This window comes from Camelus ferus, chromosome 9, assembly GCF_009834535.1.
Source record: "Camelus ferus isolate YT-003-E chromosome 9, BCGSAC_Cfer_1.0, whole genome shotgun sequence".
Taxonomy (NCBI): Eukaryota; Metazoa; Chordata; class Mammalia; order Artiodactyla; family Camelidae; genus Camelus; species Camelus ferus.
Window position 1 is genome coordinate 8,751,965 of NC_045704.1, and position 26,278 is coordinate 8,778,242.

Below are 26,278 nucleotides of genomic sequence, written 5' to 3' on the forward strand. Positions count from 1 at the left end.
AAAAACCATATCAGCATCTCAATGGATGCAGAAAAACCTTCTGATAAAATTCAACATGCATTTATGATTAAAAAAAAACCTATAGAGAGTGGGCACAGAGCAAACATACCTCAACATAATAAAGGCCATATATGACAAACCCACAGCTAACATCACACACACTGGTGAAAAGCTGAAAGCATTTCCTCTAAGATCTGGAACAAAACAAGAATACCCACTCCCACCACTTTTATTCAACACAGTTTTGGAAGTCCTAGCCACAGCAATCAGAGAAGAAAAAGAAATAAAAGGAATCCAAACTGGAAAAGAAGATGTAAAACTGTTACTTTACTAAATTAGGAGGTTGGGATTAACATAAACACACGACTATATATAAAATAGATAAACAAGAACCTACTATATATAACAGGGAACTATATTCAGTATCTTGTATATGTATAATTGAATCATTTTGCTGTACACCTGAAACTAACACTGTAAATAAACTATACTTCAATAAAAGAAAACAAATAATTAAAATTTTTTAAAAGTAGACAGCTGAATGCTAAGTACCATACAGAATCCACTATTTGTATGATAGTGTATCATTGTAATCAAAAGGAGCTGTGTGCATACGATTTTGACCAAAAAATTCTTTCTATTAAAATAAATTATTTTCATTTTTGAAAAAAAAAAAAAAGAGTGTGTGAGAAGTTTGGGTTTCCCAACTCTGTGACTAGATAGTGGTAATCAAAATAGCAGCTAACAGTACTATCATTAGGGCTTTCAGTGTTACTACTACGACCGCTAATACCAGCAGTCAGCACTTCCCCACTGCTGTCCTGGGTCTAAATTGTATTTTCCACTTAAGGTTTTATTTCATCCTTTTAACCCTTGTCTGAGTTGTTTCTACTGAAATCTCCAGTTTCCAGGTATATAAACTGAGGCACTGGGAAGTTAAGGACCTCACCCAAGGGCACACAGTTAGAAAAGAACAGAGCTGACTTTTGAATCCAGGTCTTGCTGACTCCAAAGATCTTTCCAACCCTTCCAGGTTTGTTCTTGGAGTTTGTTCTTCTTCTTGGACTGGGAGATTCTTCTGAGTACCTGGTGGTTCTGGGACAAAAGGGGTGGCCAAGAGATCCAAGAAACCTCAAGATAAACCTGTAACTTGGCAGGTTCTCTGTTTTCTTTAGACCACCTCCCAAGGATGAGTATCATTTCTTCTGCTGTTTAGGGGAATTTGATGGGAAAGTCTGGGAAACCCTGGACTGATGAAAAAGCTTTATGCATCCAGAGAGACCAGAGTGCTGGGGGTCAGATGTCCTGAATCCCGATCCGGCTTGTTCTGTCTGTCTTCTGAATGAGGCAACCTTCGCCCAAGAGGCAGGTGAACTTATCGAAGGCAGCAAGTTTGTCCCAAACCAGGCTCACAATGCAGGCTTTTTCTTTGATCTGGTCAGTTCTCCCTGGCATCCTAACCTCTGTTGACATTTTGAAACTCATACCTGCTGTCTGGGAAGCTGCTTTCCCTCAGGAATTGGCCAGAGGCTGGGCACCCACAGGCCCTGGGACTGCTAAATGAACTGAGGAATGAATGCATAAATGAATGAACACTGCTAGTTTAAACACACAAAACTGAACTTTAAAGACATTACAGTATTTCTTAAGTGAAATTTTGAGAGCCAAGGTTCAAACCAGAAATTTCTGATACAAAACCACAGTGATATTCCAGAGCTTGAGCTTAATTTAAGCCTTTTTTTTTTCTTGGCTTTTTCATTTATTCTTTAATTTATCCAATATTTTCTTTAGTTATATACCAAGCTTTTGCCAAGCTGGTGTAAAATGGTTAAATAATAACAAAATAAAGATGGTCTTGTTGCAGCTGAGGGTAGGCTGCTCCAAAGTTTGCCTCAATAGCATATAGACTATTTTGAATTAAAGTTACATAAGAAACAGCTGGTGCAAGAGGGACACTTTGACCCTCCTCTGCATTTCCCCCGAAATCCTTACCACCGAAGATAGGGAATTCAGGGCCAAGAAGCCTGTATGAACAAATCTTGTTACTACTTAAATTTACCACCCAAATCCAACTCTGTTTAGATTCTTCACTAATTGAGCACTCAAAGCCTAAGTTTCTTTGTCCTATTAATTCCTCACAAATCTATCGCTTCTCTGTCTAAAACGTATAAAAGCTGCCTGCTCTGGCCACTTTCTGGGTCTCACTTCTATGAATTAAAGTTTGTTTCTTTTTCCCCTGTTAATCTGTCTTGTGTCAATTTTATTATTAGTCCAGTCACAAGAACCCAAGGCGGGTGGGGAATTTCTTTCTTGTTGACAGTCTTCAGAGTCATGGAGATCACAGTCAAATAAATAACCCTTCCATTAAACAAGCAAATAGAAAGATTAGGATTGGCCAGGGTCACGAAGCAGTGGCCATGACAAGGACAGATTTCTGGAATCCTGGTGTTTCACCATCAAACCTTGTACCATCCCTCTGGGAGAACAAAGCGCTCACAAAACCCAACGTGCCCAATTTGCAGGTCACCACACTGAGACCCCAGAGCGGAGGAGGGACTTGTCCAAATCCCCAAACGATGATCATGATGGCCATGCGGGACGCTGACACTTGAATGGTCACTGTGTGCGGGCACCGACTTAAGGCTCCTTAACTCTACAACAACCTTACGAAGGAGGCAAGTTCTAGCATCCTCCTCCTTCTACGACTGGGGAAACTGAGGCGCAGCGCGTGTGTACCTTGCCCAGGGTCCCAGGGCTAGTGAGAGTCGGAGAAGGGGCTCCACAGGGCACTTCGCAAAAGGGGAAACCAAGGCCCAGAGCGGATGGAAGGGGGCGGACAGGGTGGGCGGCTGAGAGTCCGCATCCCCTTCGAATCTGCTCCGTCTCCTCCCTGGGGGAGCTAGGACGTCACCTGCGAGCGAGGAGGCGGCTCTTACCGCGGAGACTGGGAATCCCATTCGGAAACCCGGGGAGGGTGCGGGGATCTCACTCACCTCCCGGGGCATTTCTACGGAGCCCGCACTTCTGGCCCCGGGAACGCGGCCCGGAGCGCCTTGCGTGCGCAGACTCGGCCTCCCCTCAGCGCGACCTGCGACACCGCTGAGTCTCCGAAGGCTTGCGGATCCCTGGACTCAACTGACCGAGAATGCGCGCGGGGCTAACGCAATGAGCACGCGCACCTCTGACCTGTCCTTTAAAACTGGCGGTGTGGCCGCTCCACCAATCGGAATCCTTCCCTCAGCCTGGCCCCGCCCCATCCTACAGGCTTCCGGCGTCTCTGTCTCCAAGGCAACCGTTCTACTGAGGGCCTGGTAAAGAGCGGCCCTAAGACTTCTGGGTATTGTAGTCTCAAAGGGGCAGAGAAATGGGAGGCTCACTTGTTCCTAAAAGGAAGACTGTGATAAAAATGCCTACATCCAGGGATGACTGCGTGGATAGAAAGCACGTGTAAATGGTTCACCAACAGTTATTTGCTAGGGAAGCAGGAAGGCATTTGGAGGAGGAACAGGAGGGGAAGGGAGAGGGAGAAAGGTGGCCGCAGAGGCTTCTGGGAGTTGTAGTTCAGCACGCTGCGACCCCACCACGGATCCGGTAGTCGTCGCCGAGCAACCGAGCAACCGATGGAAGTGAGACATGTCCCCGACCCATCGTTCCCGTTTTCTTCCCCTGGTCCTGTTTGCCAGGCCCTGCCACGGCGGCCGGGCCCGTTCGGTGGTCTTGTGGTCAGTTGTAGAGGCTCCACCCTCCGTTGTGGACTTCTCTGAGCGTGTCGCGGTCACTACGGTAACACAGCTCGTTCGCGCCCGTCCCTGGCGTGGTGACGTCACGCGTCGGGCCCTGCGAGAGGCAGTGGGCGCATGCTCATGGGGAGGGCGACGGTGGGCGGGCCCTGGGAGGATCCCTGGGGCTGGTGTAGGCACCTGCCACCTGCCAGCCTAGGGTCGGAAGTTTTCTTGAAATAATCAATAATAAATGGTCGTGCCTGCATGCCTGCTTTCTAGTAAGTGCGAGAGACCTCGCTGGATTCATTCTCTCGTTTTTCTTTTTTTTTTTTCTTTTTTGCTCCCAATTTGGTTGGAAACCCTGACTTTCCATTTCACGCCTGTCTCCCAGAGAACTGGGCCCCTACTTGGTCTCAGGGGCACCCCCGGCTCCCCTGCCCGCCCTGGGCCTTCCTTTATTCATTCAGCAGCTCGTTTTTAAATGCCCCGAAAGTGTCAGTTGCCAAGGAGACAGCGGTGAGCCGACAGAGGAACGGGTGGTTGCAGCGAGGATACGCAGAAAGTGAGCCTGTGTTTCTCAGCCTCAGCGTTATGCACATTTGGGTCTGGGGGCCGTCCTGTGCACTGTAGGGTGCAGAGAAGCACCCGTGGCCTCCGCCCAGTGCTACCAGGAGCCACACCCTCACCCTGACCCCGAGTCATGACAAACAAACCCTGCTCCAGACACTGACAAACGTCCCCTTGGTGGGCAAAGGCAGCCCCCTCACTCCACCACCCCAACCAATGCTTTTCAAGGGCTTTTCCTAAAAACAAAACACTGCTTTTCGTAAGCACTTGTCCTATGTTGGAATACCTTGGGCACCTAGTAAACTCTCACCAGCTCCTTAAAATCTAACGTTTGTATATTTGAAAGTTGCTGAGATCGGATCTTAGAGGGTCTCATCACAAGGAAAAACAAAAAGCTACGTGAGGTGATGCATGCTAGCTAACCTTACTGTAGTGGTCATTTCGCAGTATATACATATATCAAATCATGTTGCACACCTAAAACTCAGGTAATGGCATATGTCAATTATAGCTCAGTAAAACTGGGGGCAAATCTTTTATCGATTGCTGTGTTGAGCTGACACATTAACAAAACTCAGTTTTAAAGAAATTTAAGAGCCCCTCCACCCCCTTCACCACCACCATCCCACCATCAAAGGGAAGGGGTGCTGGATGTACAAGGCCATTAAAGACACGCAGGGGAAGTTACAAAAAGCCAATGTCAACCAGCACGTGAAAAGATGCTCTATATCACAAATTATCAGAGAAATGTAAATCAAAACTACATTGAAGTATCACCTCACACAGATCAGAATGGCCATCATCAAAAAATCCACAAACAATGCTGGAGAGGGTGTGGGGAAAAGAGAGCCCTCTCATACTGTCCCTTATTTCCTCAGTGGGAAGCCCTAGATCTTTATACAAAAAAGTAGAGACTTTGAAACGGGTCCAGTCCCAGCTCTGTCACTTGTGTGCCCTTGGATCGGTTATCCATCTGCCTGAGCTGCAGTTTTTTCACCTATGAAGCAGGCAGCATAATAGAACCTCTCTCCTTATTGAGTTGCTGCCAGAATTAAGTGACAGATAGGATTCTCGGACCCACTGCCACCCCTCGTGCTAAGTCTGTGTTAAGTCTCAATGGAAGAACTGGGCATTCAGCCATTTCAGCAGGTGTACATTTTATTACAGAAACAGCAGGGAAGGGCTGAAAAGGGCACAGGAGGGGGTGAGGGGGAATCCCCTGCAGAGGCTCACGCAGCTCCTCTCTGGCCCATCTTCTTACAGCCCTCAGTGACAGCTTCTCCCCCGTGCCTCTAGGAAGACAGGTACTCTTTCCTCAAAGGACCCAACGCATCAACCCCCAAACCTTTAGTCCAGGGGACAGAAAGACTTCTCGGGAGGGAAGCCTGACTCCCCGGGAGAGGGAGGATTTGGGGAGGCTGCACTGAGATGGAGCAGGGCTGCTAGAAAGCACAGCAGGGATCATTCCTAAGGAAGGGAAGAAAGAAGAGGGAAATGTGTTTGTGCATCAGTTTTCATCCTGGACCACTCTCCTCACTCACTGGGCTCCACTCACCCTGTGCCTCCACCCGCCAGGCTGATTGACCACCTGGGACATACTTCTCTACTCTCCCCATCACTCAGCACAAACAGCTCCTCTTCAGAGAGGGATTCTTCTGAATGCCCAGTGGAACAAAGTCGCCCCCTGCCATTGCTTTCTGTCACAGCACCTTCTAGGGAACTCACGTGGTTGCTAGTGTACCCCCGCCCTCCCACTAGACGGCTCGCTCCAAGAGCACAGGGCCCTCCCCAGCTGCAGCCCCTCTGCACTCCCAGCCTGGCACACTGCAGCCCTGCAGGGTGGTGCCAGGAGTGAATGTACGAGGCTTGCTCTGGGATAGATCAGTCTTCTTGCTCCCAGACGGGCTCGCGGTTTAGTGCACGGGTCTGAAAACTACAGCTCGAGAGTGACTCCAGCCTCTGCCCCTTCTTACAGTTTTTTTAAAAATTGAGGTAAAATTCACATGACATAAAATTCACCATTTAACCATTTTAACAAACCCAGGATCCATCACAGAGCAGTTGCTCAATAAAAATGTATTGTGTGAGTCCCTCAATAGGTGAAACACAGACTTATCAGAGGAGCCAGCAATTCTACTAAGCATGTACCCAAAAGAATTGGAAACTGGTGTTCAAACACAGGCGGTCAAGCAGCACCAGTCACAAGGCGGAAACAACAGGAGGGAGGGCGTAGCTCAAGTGGTAAAGCACGTGCCTGGCATGCATGAGGTCCTGGGTTCAATCCCCAGTACCTCCTCTTAAATAAATAAATAAATAAACCTAATTACCTCCCCTCCACACACACACACACACACACACACACACACACACACACACACACACACACAATGGAAACAACTCAAATGTCCTTCAGCTGAAGAATGGATAAACAAAATGTGGCATATCCATGTGAAGGAATACTATTCAGCCATAAAAAAGAATGAAGTACTGATACATGCAACTACCTGGATGGACTTTGAAAACATTATACTAAGTGAATGAAGCCAGACACGAAGGGACCCCATAGTACGTGATTCCATTTCTATGAAATGTCCAGAATAGGTAAACCCCGAGACAGAGAGAGAGAGTTGACTAGTGGTTGCTAAGGGCTTGGATGAGACACTGCTGTAGGGTAAAGAGCTTTCTTTGGGGATGATAAAAATTTTCTGGAGCCAGATAGTAGTGAGGGTTGCCCCACATTGTGAATGTACTACTAAATGTCACTAACAGTAAATTTTATCTTATGTGCATTTGGCCACAAATTTTAAAAATCCCACATAAGGGTGGGGGAGGGTAGAGCTCAGAGGCAGAGTGCATGCTTAGCATGCCCAAGGTCCTGGGTTCAATCCTCAGTACCTCCAGTAAAAATAAATAAGTATTTATCTATTTAATAAATAAATACCTAGTCACTTCTCCCCAAATTTTTAAAGTGAAAAAATCCCACAGAAACTTTACTGAGGAAACTCATAAACGGATCCCTCCAGCTCTCCTCATCCCGGTCACGTGTGAGCGGTGCCTTGAGCTTAGGCTGATGCGCCTGGCACTTGTCGTGCAATTCTGTGATTCTACGATCGCAGGTCCCCCACCTGGGTTCTCTACTCCAACACTAAGCAGCTGGGACCCAGTCCTCCCACCCCAGCAGTGGACGGAACCCCTCCCTGCAGGAACATACCTGTTGTCCAGTTCTGGGTTACAGTAATGGCAGTAACACTTGGAAGGTTGGAGAAGGAGTGAACAGAAAACAGAGCAAGAAACGGTAAGGTGAGGCAAGTCATCTGACTTCCCTCCCTTTCTCCCCACTCCTCCTGTCCTTCGTTCCTGCCCACCTCTCTCTCCTTCTTCCGCAGGTGGTGACATCGTTGATCTATTCAGCCTCCCCCCTCTCTGCTCCCATGTTCTGCCTCATCTTCCAGCCAGTTCCCTCCATCCCCGCAAGAGACACCATCCTCCAGCCTGGGGTTTCTCACCTCCATCCCCGCTGACATTTTGACCTGGGGGCATCCTGTGCCATACAGGCTGCAGAACAGCACCCCTGGCCTCTACTCACCAAGTGCCACTGGCACCCCCTCCCCGAGCTGTGACGGCCAAAAATGATCCCAGACACTGCTGAGTGTCCCCTGGGTGCCAATGTCACCCCGTTTGAGAACCACTCATTTAACCATGGGCCTAAGCCCAAGCCTGGGGCTCATCTCCTTGGCCCCTCCATTTTCCCCATCCCTCACACCAAATCTATTAGCACATCTCCTCATAACTGTCTCCAGGTCCCCTGATCCTCCCCACCTTCACTGAACACCCTGCCTGGGTCTGAGATACCCAGCTCCTCCATCCTTCCCTCTGTGCTCCCTCCCTCTCTCCCTCCTCCCATCAGGTACCAGGCTCCTCCAACCCTTCCTCCGTGCTCCCTTCCCCTCCCCTTCCACCCCTGTCATCCGTTCCCCCTGCCCCCTCCCTCCCTGGGTCCTGGCCCCTCCTACCCAGTCTCCTTTATTGTAGGACACGAACAAGAAAGTGATCATCATGTAGGCGCATCTCAACCCATTCCATCTGGTTTTTTTCTTCGGTGGCTTCTTGGGCGTGGTGGTAGCTGGGAAAAGCTTCACTGGGGACAACCAAGTGGCCGTGACTGGCGTGAAGGTCTGCCCTTCCCTGTCCCGACTCCTGCCTCCCCAGGTCTCTGTCCCTCACAGATCTCCCTCTAAACTCCACACCCACAACACTAGTATTTAGCCTTGGATTTTGCATTTACATTTGTAGGAAAGATTAACCTGAAATTCTCCTTTCTCTGTTCTATACATCAGATCTTTTGTCAAAGTTATTCTGACTTCAAAATGAGCTGGAAAGTGACTGTTTTTAGTTTTATGGAAGATTTTATGTAAGATCAGTGTATTTCCTCCTTAAATGTTTGGAGAAATTCACTATCAAAGGCACCTGATCCTTGGGCGATGTGTACAGAATTATTATTTAATTACAGATTAAGTTCCTTTAACAGAGGACTATTCAGATACTCTGTTACCTTTTGTCTCACCCTTGGTAGTTTGTGTTTTCCCAGGTTCTGTCCATTTCAACTAAATGTTTCATTCTATTGGCGTAAGGATTTTCAAACTATCGCCTGTCATTCTTCCAGTGCCTGAAGGATCTGTGCAGATGCCCCCTTCTTCACTTCTGATGTTGATGATTTGTTTCTCCCTTGTTATTTTTATCACCAGTAATGCTAGGGCACCCCACTTTTATTAGTCTTTTCAGAATAACCATCTGTTAGAGATGTTGATTTCTATTAATTTTTTTTTTCCTTTGGCTTTTTAACACGTTCTTCTTTCTACTCAGATTCAATTTGTTCTTCTTTTTCAAAAGTCTTCAGATAGGTACTGAAATCACTGGTTTTCTGCCTTTCTACCTTCCTTCCTTCTTCTTAATATGTACATTTACGATGATAGATTTCCCTCTAAGCAGAATTTTGACTGTATCCTCCAAGTTTAGATACTGATATCCTTACTAGTAATTAATTCAAAATTCTAATTGTTTTTTTCTTCTTTGTCCCATGCACTATTTAGAAGTATATCTGTTAATTTATAAGTTTGGGTTTTCTTTTATTGTTGATTTATAGCCTAATTCCCTTGTTCTCAGAGAGCATGCTCTAGGTGACTCCCACCTGAAACTGAGTCTTGCTTTATGAATCAACATGTTGCCAAATTTGGTAAGAAAAAAAAAAAAAACCCATTCACTTGAAAAGACTGCGTCTTCTGTCAATGCTGGGTGCAGAGTTCCATACGCATCCCTTAAGTCATGTTTGTTAGTTGCTTCCATCTGTATTCTTACTAAATTTCACCTACCTGTTCTATCAGTTATTGAGAGAGGTGTTACAGTCCCCCACCGTGGTCATGGATTCACCTATTTCTTATTTTAATTCTGTCAATTTTCATTTTACCTATGTAAAAACTATGCTGCCATGTGAAAACAGATTTAAAACTTATATATATATATATTTCAATGTGCCTCTTCACCTTTAGGAATATGTCTTGACTTCAGCAGTCAACAGAAGCAACTGGGAAGAGCCCAAAGGTTCCCCACTCATACCTCGGGATGTTGGGTCTCCTTGGTCCCCGCGAACAGTACAAAGCTGGCAGGGTGGTCTGAAAGCACTGGCTGCCCTTCAGAAAGACCCCCGCTCAGGCACCGAAGCCCTGGCCTTGGTCACCTGAAATCTTCTCTTAAGGCTTTGTCGTAACCCAGACTGAAGGAACTCACTGTCCTCTCGATGGGAAAAGACAATTCCATGCACTCACCTTCTTCCTTACAGCCATTTGTTTCTTCTAAAAATGAAGAGGAGGAGAAGGAGAAAGAAGGAGGGAGGGAGGGACGGAAGAGGGAGAAGGAAAGGGGGAGGGGATGGAGGGAGGGAAAGGTGGGAGGAGGAGGAGAGAAAGGAAGAAAAGAAATCAGCACGTGCTGACGTGGGTGGAGCCCACACAATAAATTGCGCTCTGGGTGCCTCAGATACGGAGGGAGGAGAATGCAGCTGACCGCCTTGCGCACCCTTGATCCCAGGCACTGCTTTGCCTCGTGGCCTTAGCCCATGCTGTTCCCTCTGCCGGGAACACCCTCCGCCCAGATGTACACGGGGTTGCCTCGCTCACTTCGTTCACGTCCCCGCTCAGGAGTCACTTTCCCTGATCACCTCTCCCACGCTGCGTTCTCCCCGCCTGTACCCTGCGATCTTCACAGGACTCAGCGCCCCACAGAACTTTCATCTACTTTTTAAAAATCTATTTGTTTCTTTCTCTTCTCGTGAGTTCTACCTGGACTCAGATTTCTGTCTGTTCTGTCCCCGCTGTATCTCCAACACCCAGCACAGGACTTAGCACAGAGTAGGCTGATATTAATTAGTATTTGTTGTTGGATGAACGGAGGAAAAGTTAGACGTACGGCGGTAAGCTGATGACGATGAAGAGCGTAAGGTCTGATTAGCTCTAAGGGCTCCCCAGCATTAAAAAAAAGGAAAGCTAATAACGGTACGTCTTTGTGCACAGGAGCAAAGGCAAATGGTGGGGCCAAAGGGCATAGTCACTGCTTACCATTTAGCACCTGGAGGCTCAGCAAACCTAGGAGACAACGGACAGACTGAATCGTCAAGGCAGCATGGTAAACGCCCTCAGATCAACAGGTTGAACGGCCCACCCCAGGCTCCGCCTCACCTGTTCTCACTGCCCCCCCCCCCCCCCCCCCAGGACGCTGACTCACGCTGCATCAGCGCTAGCTGTCTGTCTCCACGTCAGCCTGTGAGTCTATGTAGAGGCAGCAAGCACGTCAGGTTCTTCTTTGGGTTTCCACCTCCCTGCACGGTCCTGGCCCACACTGAGTCTTAAGAGAATGTTCTTGCCAAACCAGCTTCCCGCCAGAATTCCAGGGTATGCACGGACCGAGATACTTACCTAGGATCTCTGGTGTCATCCATCCAAAGGGAAGTGCGGTCCGAGAGGCAAGACCAGGTTCAGGGGTGCAGACAACGTCCAGAGTGTTGGGTCCAAGGGGCCATGAGAGACGAGACCACAGGAGGGAAAAAGAAAATCACAAGATCAAAAGGCGGGAAGATTGGGAGCCAATGAGGGCAGCGCCCAGGTGGGTCTGGGCAGCAGTGCACAGGCGGAGAGCCACTGAGGGCCCCGCTGTGTGGGGCAGAGGGGAAATCGAACGGCTCGGGCTGCGAAGGCAGCCTCCACTGCTTTTCCCTGTATTTGGTGCCACCATGTTGTAGGCATCTTACATACTTCAGACAAACAGTGCCTGCGCTGGGAAGAGGCTGTGGGGAACACGTAACACAGCATGTTAAAGGTGCTTCTCGTGCCTGGCGCCCAGGAAACACGAAATGAGGTTTTCTGATTGTCAGCGCTGCTGTCATCATAATGCTGCCCACATCCCTGATTTGAGGAGTGGGGTGGCTCCCAGAGGACACCCCACCCTTTTTGAAAGGGAAACTAGCATACCTATGTTTTCCAGTCTCTCTCTTTTTTTATTTTAAAGATTCTTTGGGAGATGAGCTGTGGCTAGGAAAGAACTCCTTAGCAGAGATGAGAAAGGGAACGAGAGAGAGGAGCAATGTTTATATTTAAAGGGGGAGGGGCAGCTCGGTGGCAGAGCAGGTGCTCAGGATGCACGAGGTCTGGGTTCAAGCCCCAGTGCGTCCACTTAAAGAAAAAAAAAGACTCTTACGTTTCAGTACTGTTGAGATGTGGGCAGCAAGGAGGAGAAATCCCAGCAGGAGTCATCGGGCACCAACAGAAACAGAGAGGAGAGGATGAGAAAGGTGTTCATGGCTTCATCCTGGCCCGTCCCACCCTGCTTGTCCTCAGAAGACTCCAGGCTTCTACACACTCGCCCCCTTTGGAGACCTATTTATCCCCAGGTATCCGTCTTCCTTGGGGATTTGTCCCCCAGAGATGAGGAAGATTATCCCGTTGACCCATTTTTCTCTCACTATCTCATTGCTCTCCTTAGAGGTCAGGAGGGAGAAAGCGTGAAAAAAAAGCAAGCTGCAGCTTTTGGTCCTCCTCACTCAATAATCCTCTCAACAAACATGCACAGCTCAGTCCGTCTGCGTATCCTGGGGCAGTGGTCCTTGGCTTTTGAGGATCTGATAAAATCCGGGGACCTTACACACCCATGTGCTCACATGCCCAGTCACACTTAGAGCCTCGGACCCACCCGCACCCCACACGCTCTTGAGATGCTCCATGCGATCCCCGGGGCGGGGGGGGGGGTGTGGACCCCAGGAGCCCGCCCCGAGCCCTTCAGAGATGGGGGCAGCTGGCTGAGGCCTCCCTTAGCCGGCGGCCTTTCTCAACCCGCGCCTTCAATTGGAAACAGTCTGAAGGTTCCCTTCTCTTTCTTGTTTTTCCCTTTGTCCCAGCATCTGAAAACACCCAAATTACCCACAGAAACGAAAGAATAACTTACTTTTTACTGGACGGTGCAGCAGAACAGAAGTCAGGGAGCCAGCACGGAAAAAAGTGAGCAACAGCATAGGAACAACATTAGCCCCTTCTCCCAGTACCTTCCGTCGTTCGCTCATTAAATATTCTTTAAGTTATTTTTAATGTTTTCTTGTGTACTAACTATAGGCTCACAAAACATTGCAAAAAGTAGTGGAGAAGGGTCCTGTGTACCCATCGCCCGGCTTCCCCCAGCGGTGGCATCTTACCCAAGCATAGTATGTTATCGAAACCAATAAACTGACATTGGTGCAGTGCTATTAACTCAACGACAGACCTTGCTCAGATTGCACCAGTTTTTGCATGCACTCTTTTCTTTTTTGATACTTTATTAAATATTTGTCTCACCATCATCCTTAAATGATAAGGACAGCATTACCTTAGAAAGAAGGGGGAGGCATACAGTAGCCGAAAGCGTTCAGGTATAAAATGCCCAATCAATGACCCAAAACAGGTGGGCAGCACTGAATCGCTGCCTCTCCATCTCAAGGGAAGAGTGGCAGCAGGACTTGAGACTCAAGATTGGAGACTGAAGAGAAAGGACCGCCTCCTTCCTGGCCCACTACACTCATGAATTATGGTGGCTCCCCCTTGAACAATTTGCCCGTTGAGCTGAAGTTGGTGGGTCCACATGTGCAAGGCTAGTGTGTACAAGGGTCACCACCCGGGAAGCTTGTCACAGACAGAGCCTCCAGCTCCAACCCCAGGAGTCGTGGTTCCTTAGACAGATCTGAAGTGGGATCTTAGTTTTAAATGAAGGCCCTGAGAGGCATTGTGCTGGCTCAGAGGTCAGCCGACTTCTCCTGGAAAGGGCCAGGCAGTGGCCCTGCAAGCCACACAACCTCGGTCGTGACTACTCAATGCTGCCATCACAGCACGAGAGCAGCCACAGAGGACCGACGGATGGGTTAGGCTGGTGTCAATAAAACTTTATTTACAAAAACAGACCTCGGACCAGGCTGTGGTTTGCCAACTCCTGCTCTCTGTCTCAGCGGTTCCCAAGCCACCTGAATCAAATCACTGGAGAATTTTTTTTTTTTTTTGAAGGAACAGATTCCTAGATCCCACCCCTTGGCATTCTCATGTAGAAGATCTGGGCAGAACACAGAAATCTGCACTGTTTCCTGTTTTTTTTTTTTTTTTTAAGTTTCTGATCATGAGCCAGTTTTTGGGGAATTATGCCTTAAAACATGGGCTCCAACCGGATGGCAGTGCCCTGTGAGAATTCAGTAATATAATAGCAGTATGTTCTCCAAAGTTAGTTCTTTTTCACTCCTGCCCGTTAGCAAAATAACAGGCACCAGTAGTTGAGGGAGCACAGTTTTCCTTCAAATAAAAGCCAGTGCAGCCCAGCTGTGTGTAGGGTGTTCTTCCAGGTCATGGACATCAATGATGGACAAGTCCTTGCCCTGGAGGGTCCGTGGAGCCAGGGCAGAGGGGTGTTCCTCCCTCTCACCTGAGCCCTGGAGATGCGCATGCATCTGTCTCCAGAGGAGACGCTTTGCCATCTCCCTTCCTTGGAACGTCCCCTCCGCTCTCTAAAGGGCACGGCCCCTTTCTCTACCAAGAACCACCACTTCACCTTCTGGAAGAATGAATGAGGTAAGCTCTTTAAGCTCTTTTTCATTGGTGCAATTTATACACCAAATGAGAGAGACATAACTTAGACCCAAACCTGTGCTGGAGCTGGCTCACAAGAGAAGATTGTTCAATTTTCAGGAATTTCCTGAGCCACTGTGACACCACGAGTAGTTCGAGGTCAGCCAGCGTTAAAGTATTTACACTACAGAAGTTGGCCATCGCTCCGATCAGGGCTCTCTCCCCCACCGACAGCCCACAGAAATGTGGCTGTGAAATGTCACCAGCACACCACAACTGCAGTCCACCTGGACCGGTCACCCTCCTGACCCCAGGCCGGTGACTGAATGCCAGAGCCCACACCAACCCTTCCTTTGCACTTGGAATGAAATTTCAAAGTTTCAAGGTGCAAAGGAAGTTGTGGGAAGGTCAGCTCAAAGACACACCCTCGTGGCACTTACTTTCTTCTTCTGTCTTATCTGGAGGCGAGAACGCAGGCAGCCGGGTTCCAGCGGAGATGCGGAGTAGAGAGAGAAAGCAGCATTAAGACCCGGGTCCCAGACACCCCTACGCAGCGCCCCTGACTAGTCAGGGGCGAGCAGAAGCGTCACAGCGGGCGGGCGGACTCCGGAAGGCGGCCGCTCTTTCTCGCCAACAAATATCGATGGACATCTACCAGGTGCAGGGTCTGGAGGACACTTGGACGGCGAGTCAGACAAGGTCCTGACTGACTCCCAGGGAACGTGAGCGGTCACGTTCCAGCCAGAGAAGCGGGCAGCGGGAGAGTCATCCATCGGATACCAGAGGGATGAGTGTTTCTGGGCAAACCTACAGGGCGTAGCAGGAACAGACTGGGGGGCGATGGCTGCTGACCTCGTAGGGGTGCCGGGGAAGGCGCCTCGGAGGAACTGTCACTGAGTCTGAGACCTGAAAGATGAGTGAGGGTTAGCAAGGGGAAGATGCCTGAAGGCGAGAGAGATGAGCGTTCCAGGCAGAGGGAAGAGCGTAGACGTGGTCCTGGGGTGTGTGTGTGGGGGGGGGGGTGGCTGGTGGAAGGGGTCCGGAGCTTCGGAAGGACTGAGAGAGACGCGCTGAGGGGGCGCAGCAGCAGAAGGTGACCCGGGCATAAGAGTATACAGAGCTAGAGGATGGAGACCCCGCAGGTGATTTTAAAGACCTCAGACTTCATCCTCAGAACAGTGGCGAGTCGTGGAAAGATCTGGACCCAGCTCTGTTGATTACTAGCTTTGGCAACTTACCCCACCTCTTCGTGCCTTGGTTTCCCCATAAAAGTGGAATTACAACAGAATGACCCACTGTCCTGTTTGCCCAGGATTAGAAGGAGGCCCCAGGGTGAGAGAGGTTTTATGTTTTCCCCTCGGGTGAGAGAGTTTTGGTGCGACAACTGGGACTGTCCTGGGCAAACAGGGTCACTCTAGATTATGACAGCATCACCCCTTCCTAGGGGGAGTTTGATGATTAAAAGAAACAACACAATCAGAGCGCTGAAAACACCCTGGCTTTTGAAAGGTGCTTCGAGAGATTTTTGTTAGTTGCCACTTTGCCTCTGATGTTCTGCGTCCTTCTGGGCCTCAGTTTCCCCATCTGTGGAGATGCTCTCCAGCCCCGTGAGCCTCTGACTGTCACCTTGTCCACCCTCAACTCTACGCTGAAGGTATCAGATAATAGGTTATTATGCCTAATAATGGCTAGATTACACTGACCCTTGGCTTCATAGCCGCTTCACATGTTGAAGAAGAAGCACATTTTGCTATTTATCAAGTCTAATATACATGATGGAATACTGCACAGCCATAGAAAAGAATGAAATAATGCCATTGGCAGCAACATGAATAGACCTGGAGATTATCATACTAAGTGAAGACAGAGAAAGACAAATATATGAGATCACTTAGACGTGGAATCTAAAAAATATACAAATGAACTTATTTGCAAAACAGAAACAGACTCACAGGCATAGAAAACAAACTTATGGTTACTTAAAGGGGAAGGGAGGGGAGGGATAAATTAGGAGTTTGGGATTAACAGACACACATTACTACATATAAAACAGAGAAACAGCAAGGTCCTGTGGTACAGCACAGGGAACTATATTCAATAGCTTGTAATAGCCTATAATGAAAAAGGATATGAAAAAGAATATATATATATTCTGAATCACTATGCTGTACACCAGAAACTAATACAACATTGTAAATCAACTATATTTCAATTAAAAACAAAACTGGAAAAAACAAAGTCCAGATGTTTTCCAAAGAGGCAAGGAGGGAGGTTCTGGTTCACAAAGGGCTGGCATCTATGGATAAGTGGACTATCTGAGGGCAGGAGTCAGGGACGGCTATGTTACCCAGCTTGTCAGAAGGGGGAGGACTTGGAGCTCCACAAGCAATGTGGCAAGAAGGAGAAGGGAGAAGAGAGAAGAGAGAAAGAGAGTGGGCGGAGCCACTGAGATGGGAGAAAGCCATCTACTCAGAATGGCTGTGACCATTCTTGACAAGAATCTCCATCAAAACTCATCAATTGCAGATCTGAGTGGGTTTCTCATGGGAACCCGTGAAGGAGAGTTCTACTTCCAGGTTGATAAGAAACCAGAGGAAGCACAGAGTTCTTTAACAACCCAAGGTGGAGAGAAGTGAGAAACTGTTGTCTTCCAAGGAGCAGAAACCATGATGAGAGCTTTGAACTCCAGAACCCAAGGAATGGTAGGGGGTGCGGGTGGGGCAGAGTTGAACCCACTTTAACCAGCTCCCTAGTGCCTGAGTTTTTCATGTATTTTATCATAACATCATAAACAACCCCTTATAGTTGGATTATGAGCTCTACTTTACGGGGAAGAGGACAGACTTGCCCCTGGTCTCATAGGCTGGTAAAGAACAGAGCTGGGTTGAAACTCCAGCACATCTGCTCCAGGAGGCCCTGCTCACACGCACTCTGCCTAGATCTCCATATCCAGGCATGTCCTGTGTAGTGGGGCGTGAACCCTCGGGGATGGCTGAGGGGACCTCAGGTGAACACACATTCACTTCAGCTCCTTTGGTGTCACACGATGAGTATATCTAATTTTATATCTAATCCCTAATTCCCTGTACACTTATCTTTGGACTACAGAGAAAGTCTCAGAATGAGGCTGACTTGTCTATAGCACCCCTCTAGTGCTCTCTGATCTTCCTTTCCACCAAAGAGAGAGACCAGAGTCTTCAGACCAAGATCCTCAGCAAAAGCCAGTACTGTGTTATAATTTATTAACACTTTTATTTTCTTTATGTTTATTTTTGCAGTTGTCTTCTCCTCATAGCAAATGATACTGGCTTTGAACTTACTCAAGTGATGTGAAGTATCCTTTTCAAAATTGCCCATTTAGTAAAACATGGAGTCCATTTAAAGAAAAGCATAAATGATAGCATTGAATTGGATAGTAAAGGATGTGACAGGAATTCAGTCTCTCTGTGAATATGGGGACCATTTTTTTCCAGTCATCTCATTATCAAACAATCAAAAAGATAACACCCTGTGTTGCTGAAGGCGTGGAGAAAGAATTATTATCGTGGGCTGTTCATAGATCTGTGAATTCGTTACACTTCTGTCCAAAGTTAAAATGCCCTTTGACCCAGCCACTTCCCTTTCAGGGGTTTATCTTACAGATACGTACGTGCAAAAATGAAAACAGCAATGGCTGTATAAGAGTGTTCGTTGTAGCACTGTTTGCAGTGGCATCAAAACGAACCGAAACAAAACTGAAATCAGAATACGGAAGAGGAAGAGGAACCTTCCGTGAACAGGAGACATTAAATTATATGAGTGTGAATGAAACTTCATTCAGATATTTGAAAGAAAGGGGTAAAGTTCTATTGCTGAACTGTATATTTTTAACTCAAAAAGTTCAGTATATACGTACATAAGTCTGAGTGTTTCCTGTGAGAATATATAAAAGACTAGTCATGATGGCTGTTTCTAGACAGTAGACTGGGAATGAGATGGAGAGGAAGATTTTTGACTTTCGTTTCCTGCTTTTCAAATTTTCCCATGTGCGTATACTATTTTTATAACTTAAAAAGCCCACAATGCAATATTTATTATGTTAATATAACTGTATTAAAATTATACAGTAATAAAAATTTCCATTATCTTAAAACTCAAAGAAACAAAATGTAATTGGATACCTCTGGATGGTTCTTCCAAAACAAATATATAAGACATAAATAAACAAAATGCTTGTTTTAAATAAATAAGTAAAAACACAAATTACTCCATCAGTCTGCATTTCCTTAACGACAAGAGAAGAGAAACACCAGGAACGAGAGATTCCTCAAACTTACCATCTGTTGACAGCCTGCTCATCATACCTGAGGAAGAAGATGTAAAAGACATTCAACCGGGGAGCGATGGAAATGTTAGCCATCTTGACTGTGGTTTTATAGATGTGCACATCTATCAACATTCATCAAAGTATACATCTGAAATATGTGTAGTTTACTGTACAGGAACCATATCACAATAAAGGTGTTTAAAAAAAGCTATTCAAATGCCATGAAAGGAAATATTCCTAATTTCTAATGGATTTCCCCAGTTCGACAGATTTAACAAGCTCTTTCTTTGGGAAGCATGGCTGTGATTAAGTTTTCCTAGTATTCCCACCGTCCCTTTTCTCAGCCCCATCATCACGAGCAGGCATCACCGTCTCTAATCTAATTCAATTCCTGGGGGTTTTTGTGTGGGTGTATGTCTAATCTCCATCAGTCTCTGAGGTCCTAAACAGTGAGCATATCTGATCCATCTTTGGGTTTCCATTACCCACGCATGGGTCCACGTGTGCATTAGATGCTCAGAAAATCTTGCTCAAAAATCTCCCCCCAAAGTTCACAGTCTAAGGGCATCGTAAACGTGGCAAGGGACTTACCTACGATTCCTGACAGCAGCCCATCCGGAAGAGGAGTCGGCACGGTGGTCAAGGATACAGGTGTGGTGCAGGATGGTGGGACCGGGGGACCACGGAGATGAAGCCATAAGTAGAAAACCAAAGACCAGATCAGATGCTGGGAGCTGGAATCAGGTCAGGAAATAGAGTCCACCCTGGGTCATGGGAGTGGGTCGACGTGGGTAGGCCTTTGCTTTTGGGGAGAGTTTAAGTGAGCTGGGAAACGGTCATAGACCATCCTTCAGTCATGTGAGAAAGAGAGGAAGCAACTATGCTTTACTGACTCTGGAAAGAGGTGCCAAGCTCTTCCCTTCCGCTGACTTCGCACCAACCCTCTCAGATTACAGAGCTGCCCCCACACTGCTGATGAGAAGAGCGGGACCTCAGAGAAACTGTATGATTTGTGAAATCCCATGCCGCTGCTGAGTGAGGCTGCAAGAATTCAAACTAAGATCTCCCCAACTTCCTCTATTCACGAAACAAGAATATTAATACCCATCATGGGGTTGGGGTTAGGCTCCCTACATACTGAGAAATTCCACTAAGTTTGTTAGTGGAAGCTTCTCTATTTACGTAGCTCACAAAACCATCCTCCGTATCACTGCAAGCACCTGGTGGCAATGTTGCTGGGAACACTGGGATGGAGATGAGCAGATATCCAAGATACCTGCTTCACTAACGGGGTGACTGTGGGCTGGCCACCGAACTCTGTGCCTCGGCAGAAGGAGACATTATCTTTCACTTGGAGCTGTAGCGATAGCAAAGGAAGATAAAGTACATGGAGTTCTTAGCCTAATTCCTGGTCCGACATAAACATTCAGTAAATGACAGAAATAGCAATATGATGTAAGTAATAATAATGACACTCTTACATGGGGATGACTGTGTGCATACGTGCGTTTGCGTGTGTGAGTGTGTGTGTGTGTGTGTGTGTGTGTGTGTGGTGTTGAGGGTGGTGGGGATAGAAGCTGGAAGAACCACTGGACCCTAGTTTTCTTAGGTTGAGCTGAAGAGTGTTTCACGCCTCTGACTGCGTTCAACTGCATGAAGCAGGCATAGAGAGGTGAAGTGACTTCTCCAAGGTTGTCCAGCTCGGAAGGGGCAGACGTGGGCTCTGAGTACAGAAGGGTTTGATCCTGAGCCCATGCCCTTTCTGCTGGCCATCATCTCACTTTCTGAGCGAGTCTCCTGCCTCCCCAGCTTATAAACTCAGTCATAAAGATGTGGCCTCATTTTACTGAACTGGTTCCAGGTTGCCATCTGTTATGGACTGGACGTTTGCATCCACCCCAAATCCATATGTTGGACCCCTAAAGTGATGGTGTTCAGAGGTGGGGCCTTTGGGAGGTAATCAGTCCTAGATGAGGCCATGAGGATGGGACTCCCATGATGGGACTAGTGTCCATATAAAAAGGAGAGACCAGAGCTCTCTCTCTCTCTCCCCACCAGACAAGGACCCAGTGAGAAGGCAGCTGTCTGCAAGCCAGACAGGGGGACCTCACCAGGAACTGAACATGCTGGCACCTTGATCTCAGACTTCCAGTCTCCAGCACTGTGAGAAACACATGCCTATTGTTTGAGGCACCCAGTCTACAGCATTCTGTTACAGCAGCCCACGGTGACTGAGGCAACCTCCACAGGAATTATGGAGTGGACAGTGGTGATGCTGACTTCTTCTACGACCTCAGAATGCAGAGGTGGAGATTACTGTGTCTGTCCAAACAGGAGATCTCAGGTAGACCTGAATTTAGCCCTATGACCAACTGGCTTTCCTCTAGTTATATGGGGACCACGAAAATGTGCTCAACTTCTGGGCAGCTGGTTTTTACGGGGGAAGGAAGGGTGCAGTATTTTGTTTTCTTCAAGATGTTCGAGTCTCCATTGTTTATGCTTCTAGATTAGAAGCTGGGCTGTGGACAGTCAGTAGAAGAAAGATCCATTAAAGGTCAGTAGAAATTACCCTTTTCAGGCAAGGGCAATCAGAGGCAAAAGGGAGAGAGCTGGAACAAGAGACTTACCTTTCAGCACTGTTGACAGGCCAACAGCGGGAAGATGGGGACCAGCAGTGGCCGGCGAGGATCATTTTCCCAATGAAGATACAGAGAGAATGTGCAATTAATCAAGTCATCCTTCATACCTCACTGCACTCCCTAGGTCCCAAGATGGGGTGGGGCACCAGAATGAGAAGCTGTGACCCATTCTAAGAGCCACAGACCTCTTTAGAGATGCACTTGTCCCACAAGTCAAGAAACCCCAGGGAGACCAGTTGTCTGAGGCATCCAAGCCCTCCCTCCACTGAGTCTCGGGAGGTCGGCAGAGGACCCTCTATAACAACCAGGAGTCATCTCCACTTCTCAGCCAGAGGCCAGGATGGCTGGCACTTGGTAAAGAGGGAGCCTTACCCTGTACCATATTTTTTCTCATCTAAAACGCACCATGAATACACAGAACCCAACCCAACCCAGTTGTATGTTTTAGAGCAGAAGGTCACTAATCCTACTGAACATCTGATCAAAGCTATGAAGTCCATATTCCCAGGAAACACCCAGGCTCTCTCTCTCTCTCACACCCAGCCTTACACGAGATGACAGAGGCAGGCTGACCTCCCCAGAGACCACCCATGTGCCCCCAGGGATCTGCAGATTCTGGGTTCAGAGCCATGGTGGGACTGAGAGCATCCTCTGAGGGGCCCAGACTGCAGATGGAGGTCAGCCCTTTGACCTCTCCCCTTTACCCCTTCCTTCTCTGGGTTGAAGGGCTCCCTGGTCACGCAGGGAGAAGGAGATAGGACTTACACTTGACTGGAAGGAGCAACAGAACCAGGAGCCAGCAAATTAACATGGAAGATAAAAGCAAGCAGGAAAGTTGGATTAGCAGTGACAACACCCACTTCGGTTAATTCCCGCACATGCTTCTTTATTCCTTCATTCACCTGCCGATTGTCCTGTGCAGAGGCTCCATGAGACACTATTTTCGCGTAGCTTGTCGCATACAATTCAACGGAGATCAAACAGCTTCATAACTCTGTTAGCAAGGCTGTTGGGAACCCCCTTCTTTAACATTACAGGTTTATAAATGAATCCCACAGATGGATTATATATACAATATACACATAAAATTATAAACTTATACATAATATAATCATATTGATATGATGTATTTACATTATATATTAATTACATATTACATAATTATTATTAATTATATAATTGACATAGTAATTATATACCATGTAGAATTCATTTCCAAAACTATACATACCCTGTTATATATATCATATTTATCATTATATACGGTTGGGTTTTTTTGAAGCATTGTTTAAAAGAGCAATCTATTGGAAACAATTTAAATGCCCGTCAATGAGTTTCTGGTTGAATGAATTATGGATGTTTATACAAGAAATATTATATAGCTATTAAAAATAAGATTGAGGCTGCTCTTTACAGACTGACATGTGGTGACCTCTGAGATGTATTGTTAGGTGAAAAAAGCAAGGCGGACACAGAAGAGTGTGCATAATATGCTGCCTTTTGTGTAAAAATGGAAGCAGGTAGGTTATAAACGTATTCAATGCTCATTTGCTTCTTCTTGCATAAACTGTCTCTGGAAAGATCTGTAAGAAACAGGAAGTGCTGGATGCCTTTGGGGAGGGGCACATGGTGAACAGGCTGGGGAGGAGCCATAGCCTTCAGAACATTTGAATTTTGTATCTTGGAAACCTTATTTAAATTAAAGTTTCATGAGAAGAGAGGTATTATTTTACATTTCTGAAAATCTCTCCAATGTCTGGCTTAATAGAAAACAGTCGGAGTCTTATTTCTGCTTCTGCAGTCAATTTGTTACGATTTGCTGTTTTGTTGAAGCAAATGATTTTTCTCTTGGACAGAAGTGGAATTCCTGGATTAATTAATGTTTTGAGGAACTACCAAAGCAGCCAAAAAATTTTACAGTCCTACCAACGTTCTAAGGGGGTCCAACTCCTCCACATCCTCACCAACACTTTTTATCACCTGTCTTTTTGGTTAGAGCCCCCCTAGTGGGTGGGAACTGGTGTCTCACTGTCATTTTGATTCTTACTTCTCTGATGACTAGTAATATTGGGCATCTTTTCGTGTGCATGTCAACCAGTTGTACAAATAAACACTCCTAAATTAAAAATTTAAAAATTCTAATAAGATAAATATCAGTGGAGATACCCCATATTTAAAAAACAAAGCTCTTTGGGACCCTTAATAATTTTTAAGAGTGTTCAGTGGCCCTGAGGCCATGAAGTTCAAGAAGCACCAGCCAGCCTGAGTGTGGGCCAGGCCAGAGTATAACTCTGATGGGAATATTCTGCCCATCCTTTCTTCCTGGTAAGAACTCCCTGTTCACCCACTGAACCTTTATTCCCCCAGACAAAAAGATGAAGGAGGGCAGCTCTTTTGGCTGTGGGCATCGATATAAGACAAAGGTGGTGGTGGCTTGCTTTTACTGGTTATTCCCTGGCCCCCAAGACAAAGCCCAGAATCCCCAGAGGGGTCTTAAAACCTGCACGAATCTGAGAGCAGCTGGCTATGGGGACACAAACTTGGGAAGTCCACAGTTCTTACTTTTTTCTTCAGTTGCGACTGGAGGCAAAAGTGTTAGCCATCCGGATCCCAAGAGCAGCAGGAAGCAGGGAGCAGAGAGAGAATTCAGCATTAGACTCAGATCAGTGCAATGCCCAAGAAGACCAGAGCTGAAAGTGTAACTAGAGGTCAGCTCACCCACCCTTTATTGATAATGCTCCATACATCCACTAGCCATCCACCATCCATCCATCTATCCACCCAACCATCCATCATCCATCTATTATCCATTCATCTAGCCATCCATCATCCATCTATCTATATCCAGCCATCCATCTTTCATCCACCCACCATCCATCCATCTATCCATCTACCATCCACCCATGGATCCATCCCCCCATCACTCATCCAATCGTCTATCCAATATCCAACCATTCATCCATCTTCTGTCTATCCATCATCCAACCAACCAGCATTCATCTGGCACAAACATTGGCCACTGGTCTGTGCTTAATGCTAGGGATGCTGTTGAATTAGACTCAGTTCCTGCTCTGTAGGCATGTGCAAGACTGGTGGGGAGAGAGATCCTGGCACAGGAGTAAACAAGATATCTTAAGCCCTGATCTCACGACAGCCATGACCTATGAAGGTCTCAAATATCTCACAGGCTTTTCAGACTTAGCATGTCCAAAAGAGAATCTGTGGCCATCATCCTCCCAGCCATCAAAAAATAAAATGTTGGTTTTTGTTAATAGAATAAATATCTGTGAGTTCACATTGATGTAAGCACTTGAATAAATAACTAGAGCAGAAGTGTTAGGTCCTCCTTGCAGAAGAATTCCAACTAGTACACGTGGAAGGAATAAGAGAAAAAGGGCAAATACTACAGTCATCATTTTTGCAGACAAGATCCATGGATAGATGCTAAAACTGAGGAGAAACGGGATATTTGCATAGTCTCCAATGATCTCCTCCAGGATATTTGTTAATTATAAGGGGAAATTAGTAACTGAGGAGAGTGGAGAACCCTGGCAGACGCCCCCTTAACCAAGTGATTAAAGTTAACATCGCAGGTAGTGAGCCACATCAGCGCCACGTAAACCCTGACAAAGCGTGCAGAGGACGGCGGGGCCCCATGTCTGTGGTGTTCCTTCCCCCAAATGCATAACCTCAGTGTAACCCTGGGAAGACTTCAGACTCAGATCGAGAGGCATTCTGCAGAATAGCTGGCCAGGGCTCTTCAGAAGTGTCCAGCTCAGGAAGATTGGCACACTTCAGCCACAAGTTCCAAGGAATAATCACAAGAGTACAGGGGTGTGGCAACTCAGTGCAGTGTTGGGTTAAATAGAAAAAGGACCTTTGTGGAAAAACTAGTGGCAGTTGAATAAAATCTGCAGTTTCGTTCCTGTGAAGGTCTCGGTTTTGATCCCTGCGCTACGCTTAGGTGAGACGGTAACATCAAGGGAAGCTGGGGGAAGGGTATTCGGGAACTCTGTTTTCTGTGGGTCTAAAATTATTTCAAGATAAAAGTTTTAAAACCAGTTGCTGTGTAGAACTTTTCCGTTAAGGGAAGCCTCAATCACTCAGTTGCAAAAAAAACCTCAGTCTTTTTTCACTCTCCTCTTCCCTAAACTCCAGCGTCTAGTCTGCCATTCGATCCCGTGAACCCTTGTTCCTGGAGGCCCGGTAACATCCCGCTGGCCCCGCCTGCGCCCCGGTACCTGCGCCTGTCTCCTGCCTGCTGCCTTCCTTCTGCCCTGCTTCCTGTCCAGCCTGCTCTTAGCCCAGAGGCAAAACGGCCTGCCCAAGCGCAGACCCCCTCCCACGCCCCAAATAAGGTATCGTCTTGCTGGAAGTCCTGTGACAGCTTCCTTGTGCTCCTGTGACGTTCACATGTTCTGGTTCCTGCCTCCCCTCTGTCCCCACCTGTAAGAACCCCCCCCCCCCCACGCCGCTCACCCCATCCGCCGCGCTCCAGACACCCTGTCTGCTCTCAGCCCCGCGGAGGGACACAGCCTTCCTGCCCCAGAACCTCGGCGGGCGCAGTTCCCTCCCCCTTCCCCATCAAGGCATCTCCTCAAATGTCACTTACTTGACCTTCCCCGACTTGCCACACTAGGACGTGTTCACCTGTGTAATGTAAGAATTCCACGGAGATGGGGCTACGCCTGTCTTTTTCACCCACTGCATTCCCAGCATCAAGCACGGGGAACAAACCAGGAACTCAATAAACAGTCGAGGAGCGGATGAGGCAGCGGGGAGAACTCAGCTTTGTGATGCAACTCATTTTCCTCCCAGCACGTGGTGTATTTATATCGTACAGGTTTGGGCTTCCACTAAACTCTGTAACCATGGTAACGTTAACTGCAGGCGCTATCCAGGACACACAGAAGTCCGATG

General features: G+C 47.3%; 1 protein-coding gene across 5 annotated transcripts; it reads right to left on the minus strand.

The window, feature by feature from the left end:
- Positions 1-5,439: 5,439 nt before the first annotated feature.
- Positions 5,440-26,142, minus strand: EDDM13 (epididymal protein 13). 5 transcript variants are annotated; one of them, XM_032487618.1, is made up of 15 exons: positions 25,971-26,142; positions 23,921-23,938; positions 22,261-22,364; positions 21,347-22,129; positions 19,311-19,453; positions 18,730-18,756; positions 14,854-14,871; positions 12,780-12,785; positions 12,036-12,044; positions 11,258-11,266; positions 10,901-10,927; positions 10,112-10,138; positions 8,303-8,427; positions 7,501-7,538; positions 5,440-5,756 (listed from the first exon to the last, which is right to left on the minus strand). In XM_032487618.1, exons 4-15 carry the CDS (start codon positions 21,409-21,411, stop codon positions 5,732-5,734), a joined length of 519 nt encoding a protein of 172 aa, XP_032343509.1. In that variant the 5' UTR covers positions 21,412-22,129; positions 22,261-22,364; positions 23,921-23,938; positions 25,971-26,142; the 3' UTR covers positions 5,440-5,731. The 5 variants fall into 5 exon arrangements, with proteins under 5 accessions (XP_032343509.1, XP_032343510.1, XP_032343511.1 ...); XM_032487619.1 differs by lacking the exon at positions 22,261-22,364; XM_032487620.1 differs by lacking the exons at positions 22,261-22,364; positions 25,971-26,142 and adding an exon at positions 25,600-25,939.
- Between the last annotated feature and the right edge of the window lie 136 nt (positions 26,143-26,278).

Excerpts from the sequence above, each read along its gene's own strand:
- EDDM13 (XM_032487619.1), bottom strand. The coding sequence starts at position 21,411 with ATGATCCTCGCCGGCCACTGCTGGTCCCCATCTTCCCGCTGTTGGCCT. Across the intron at positions 19,454-21,346 it reads CCTGTCAACAGTGCTGAAAG|CTCCCAGCATCTGATCTGGT; the intron begins GTAAGTCTCTTG and ends ACCTGATTCCAG. Across the intron at positions 18,757-19,310 it reads GCTGCTGTCAGGAATCGTAG|GTATGATGAGCAGGCTGTCA; the intron begins GTAAGTCCCTTG and ends CTTCTTCCTCAG.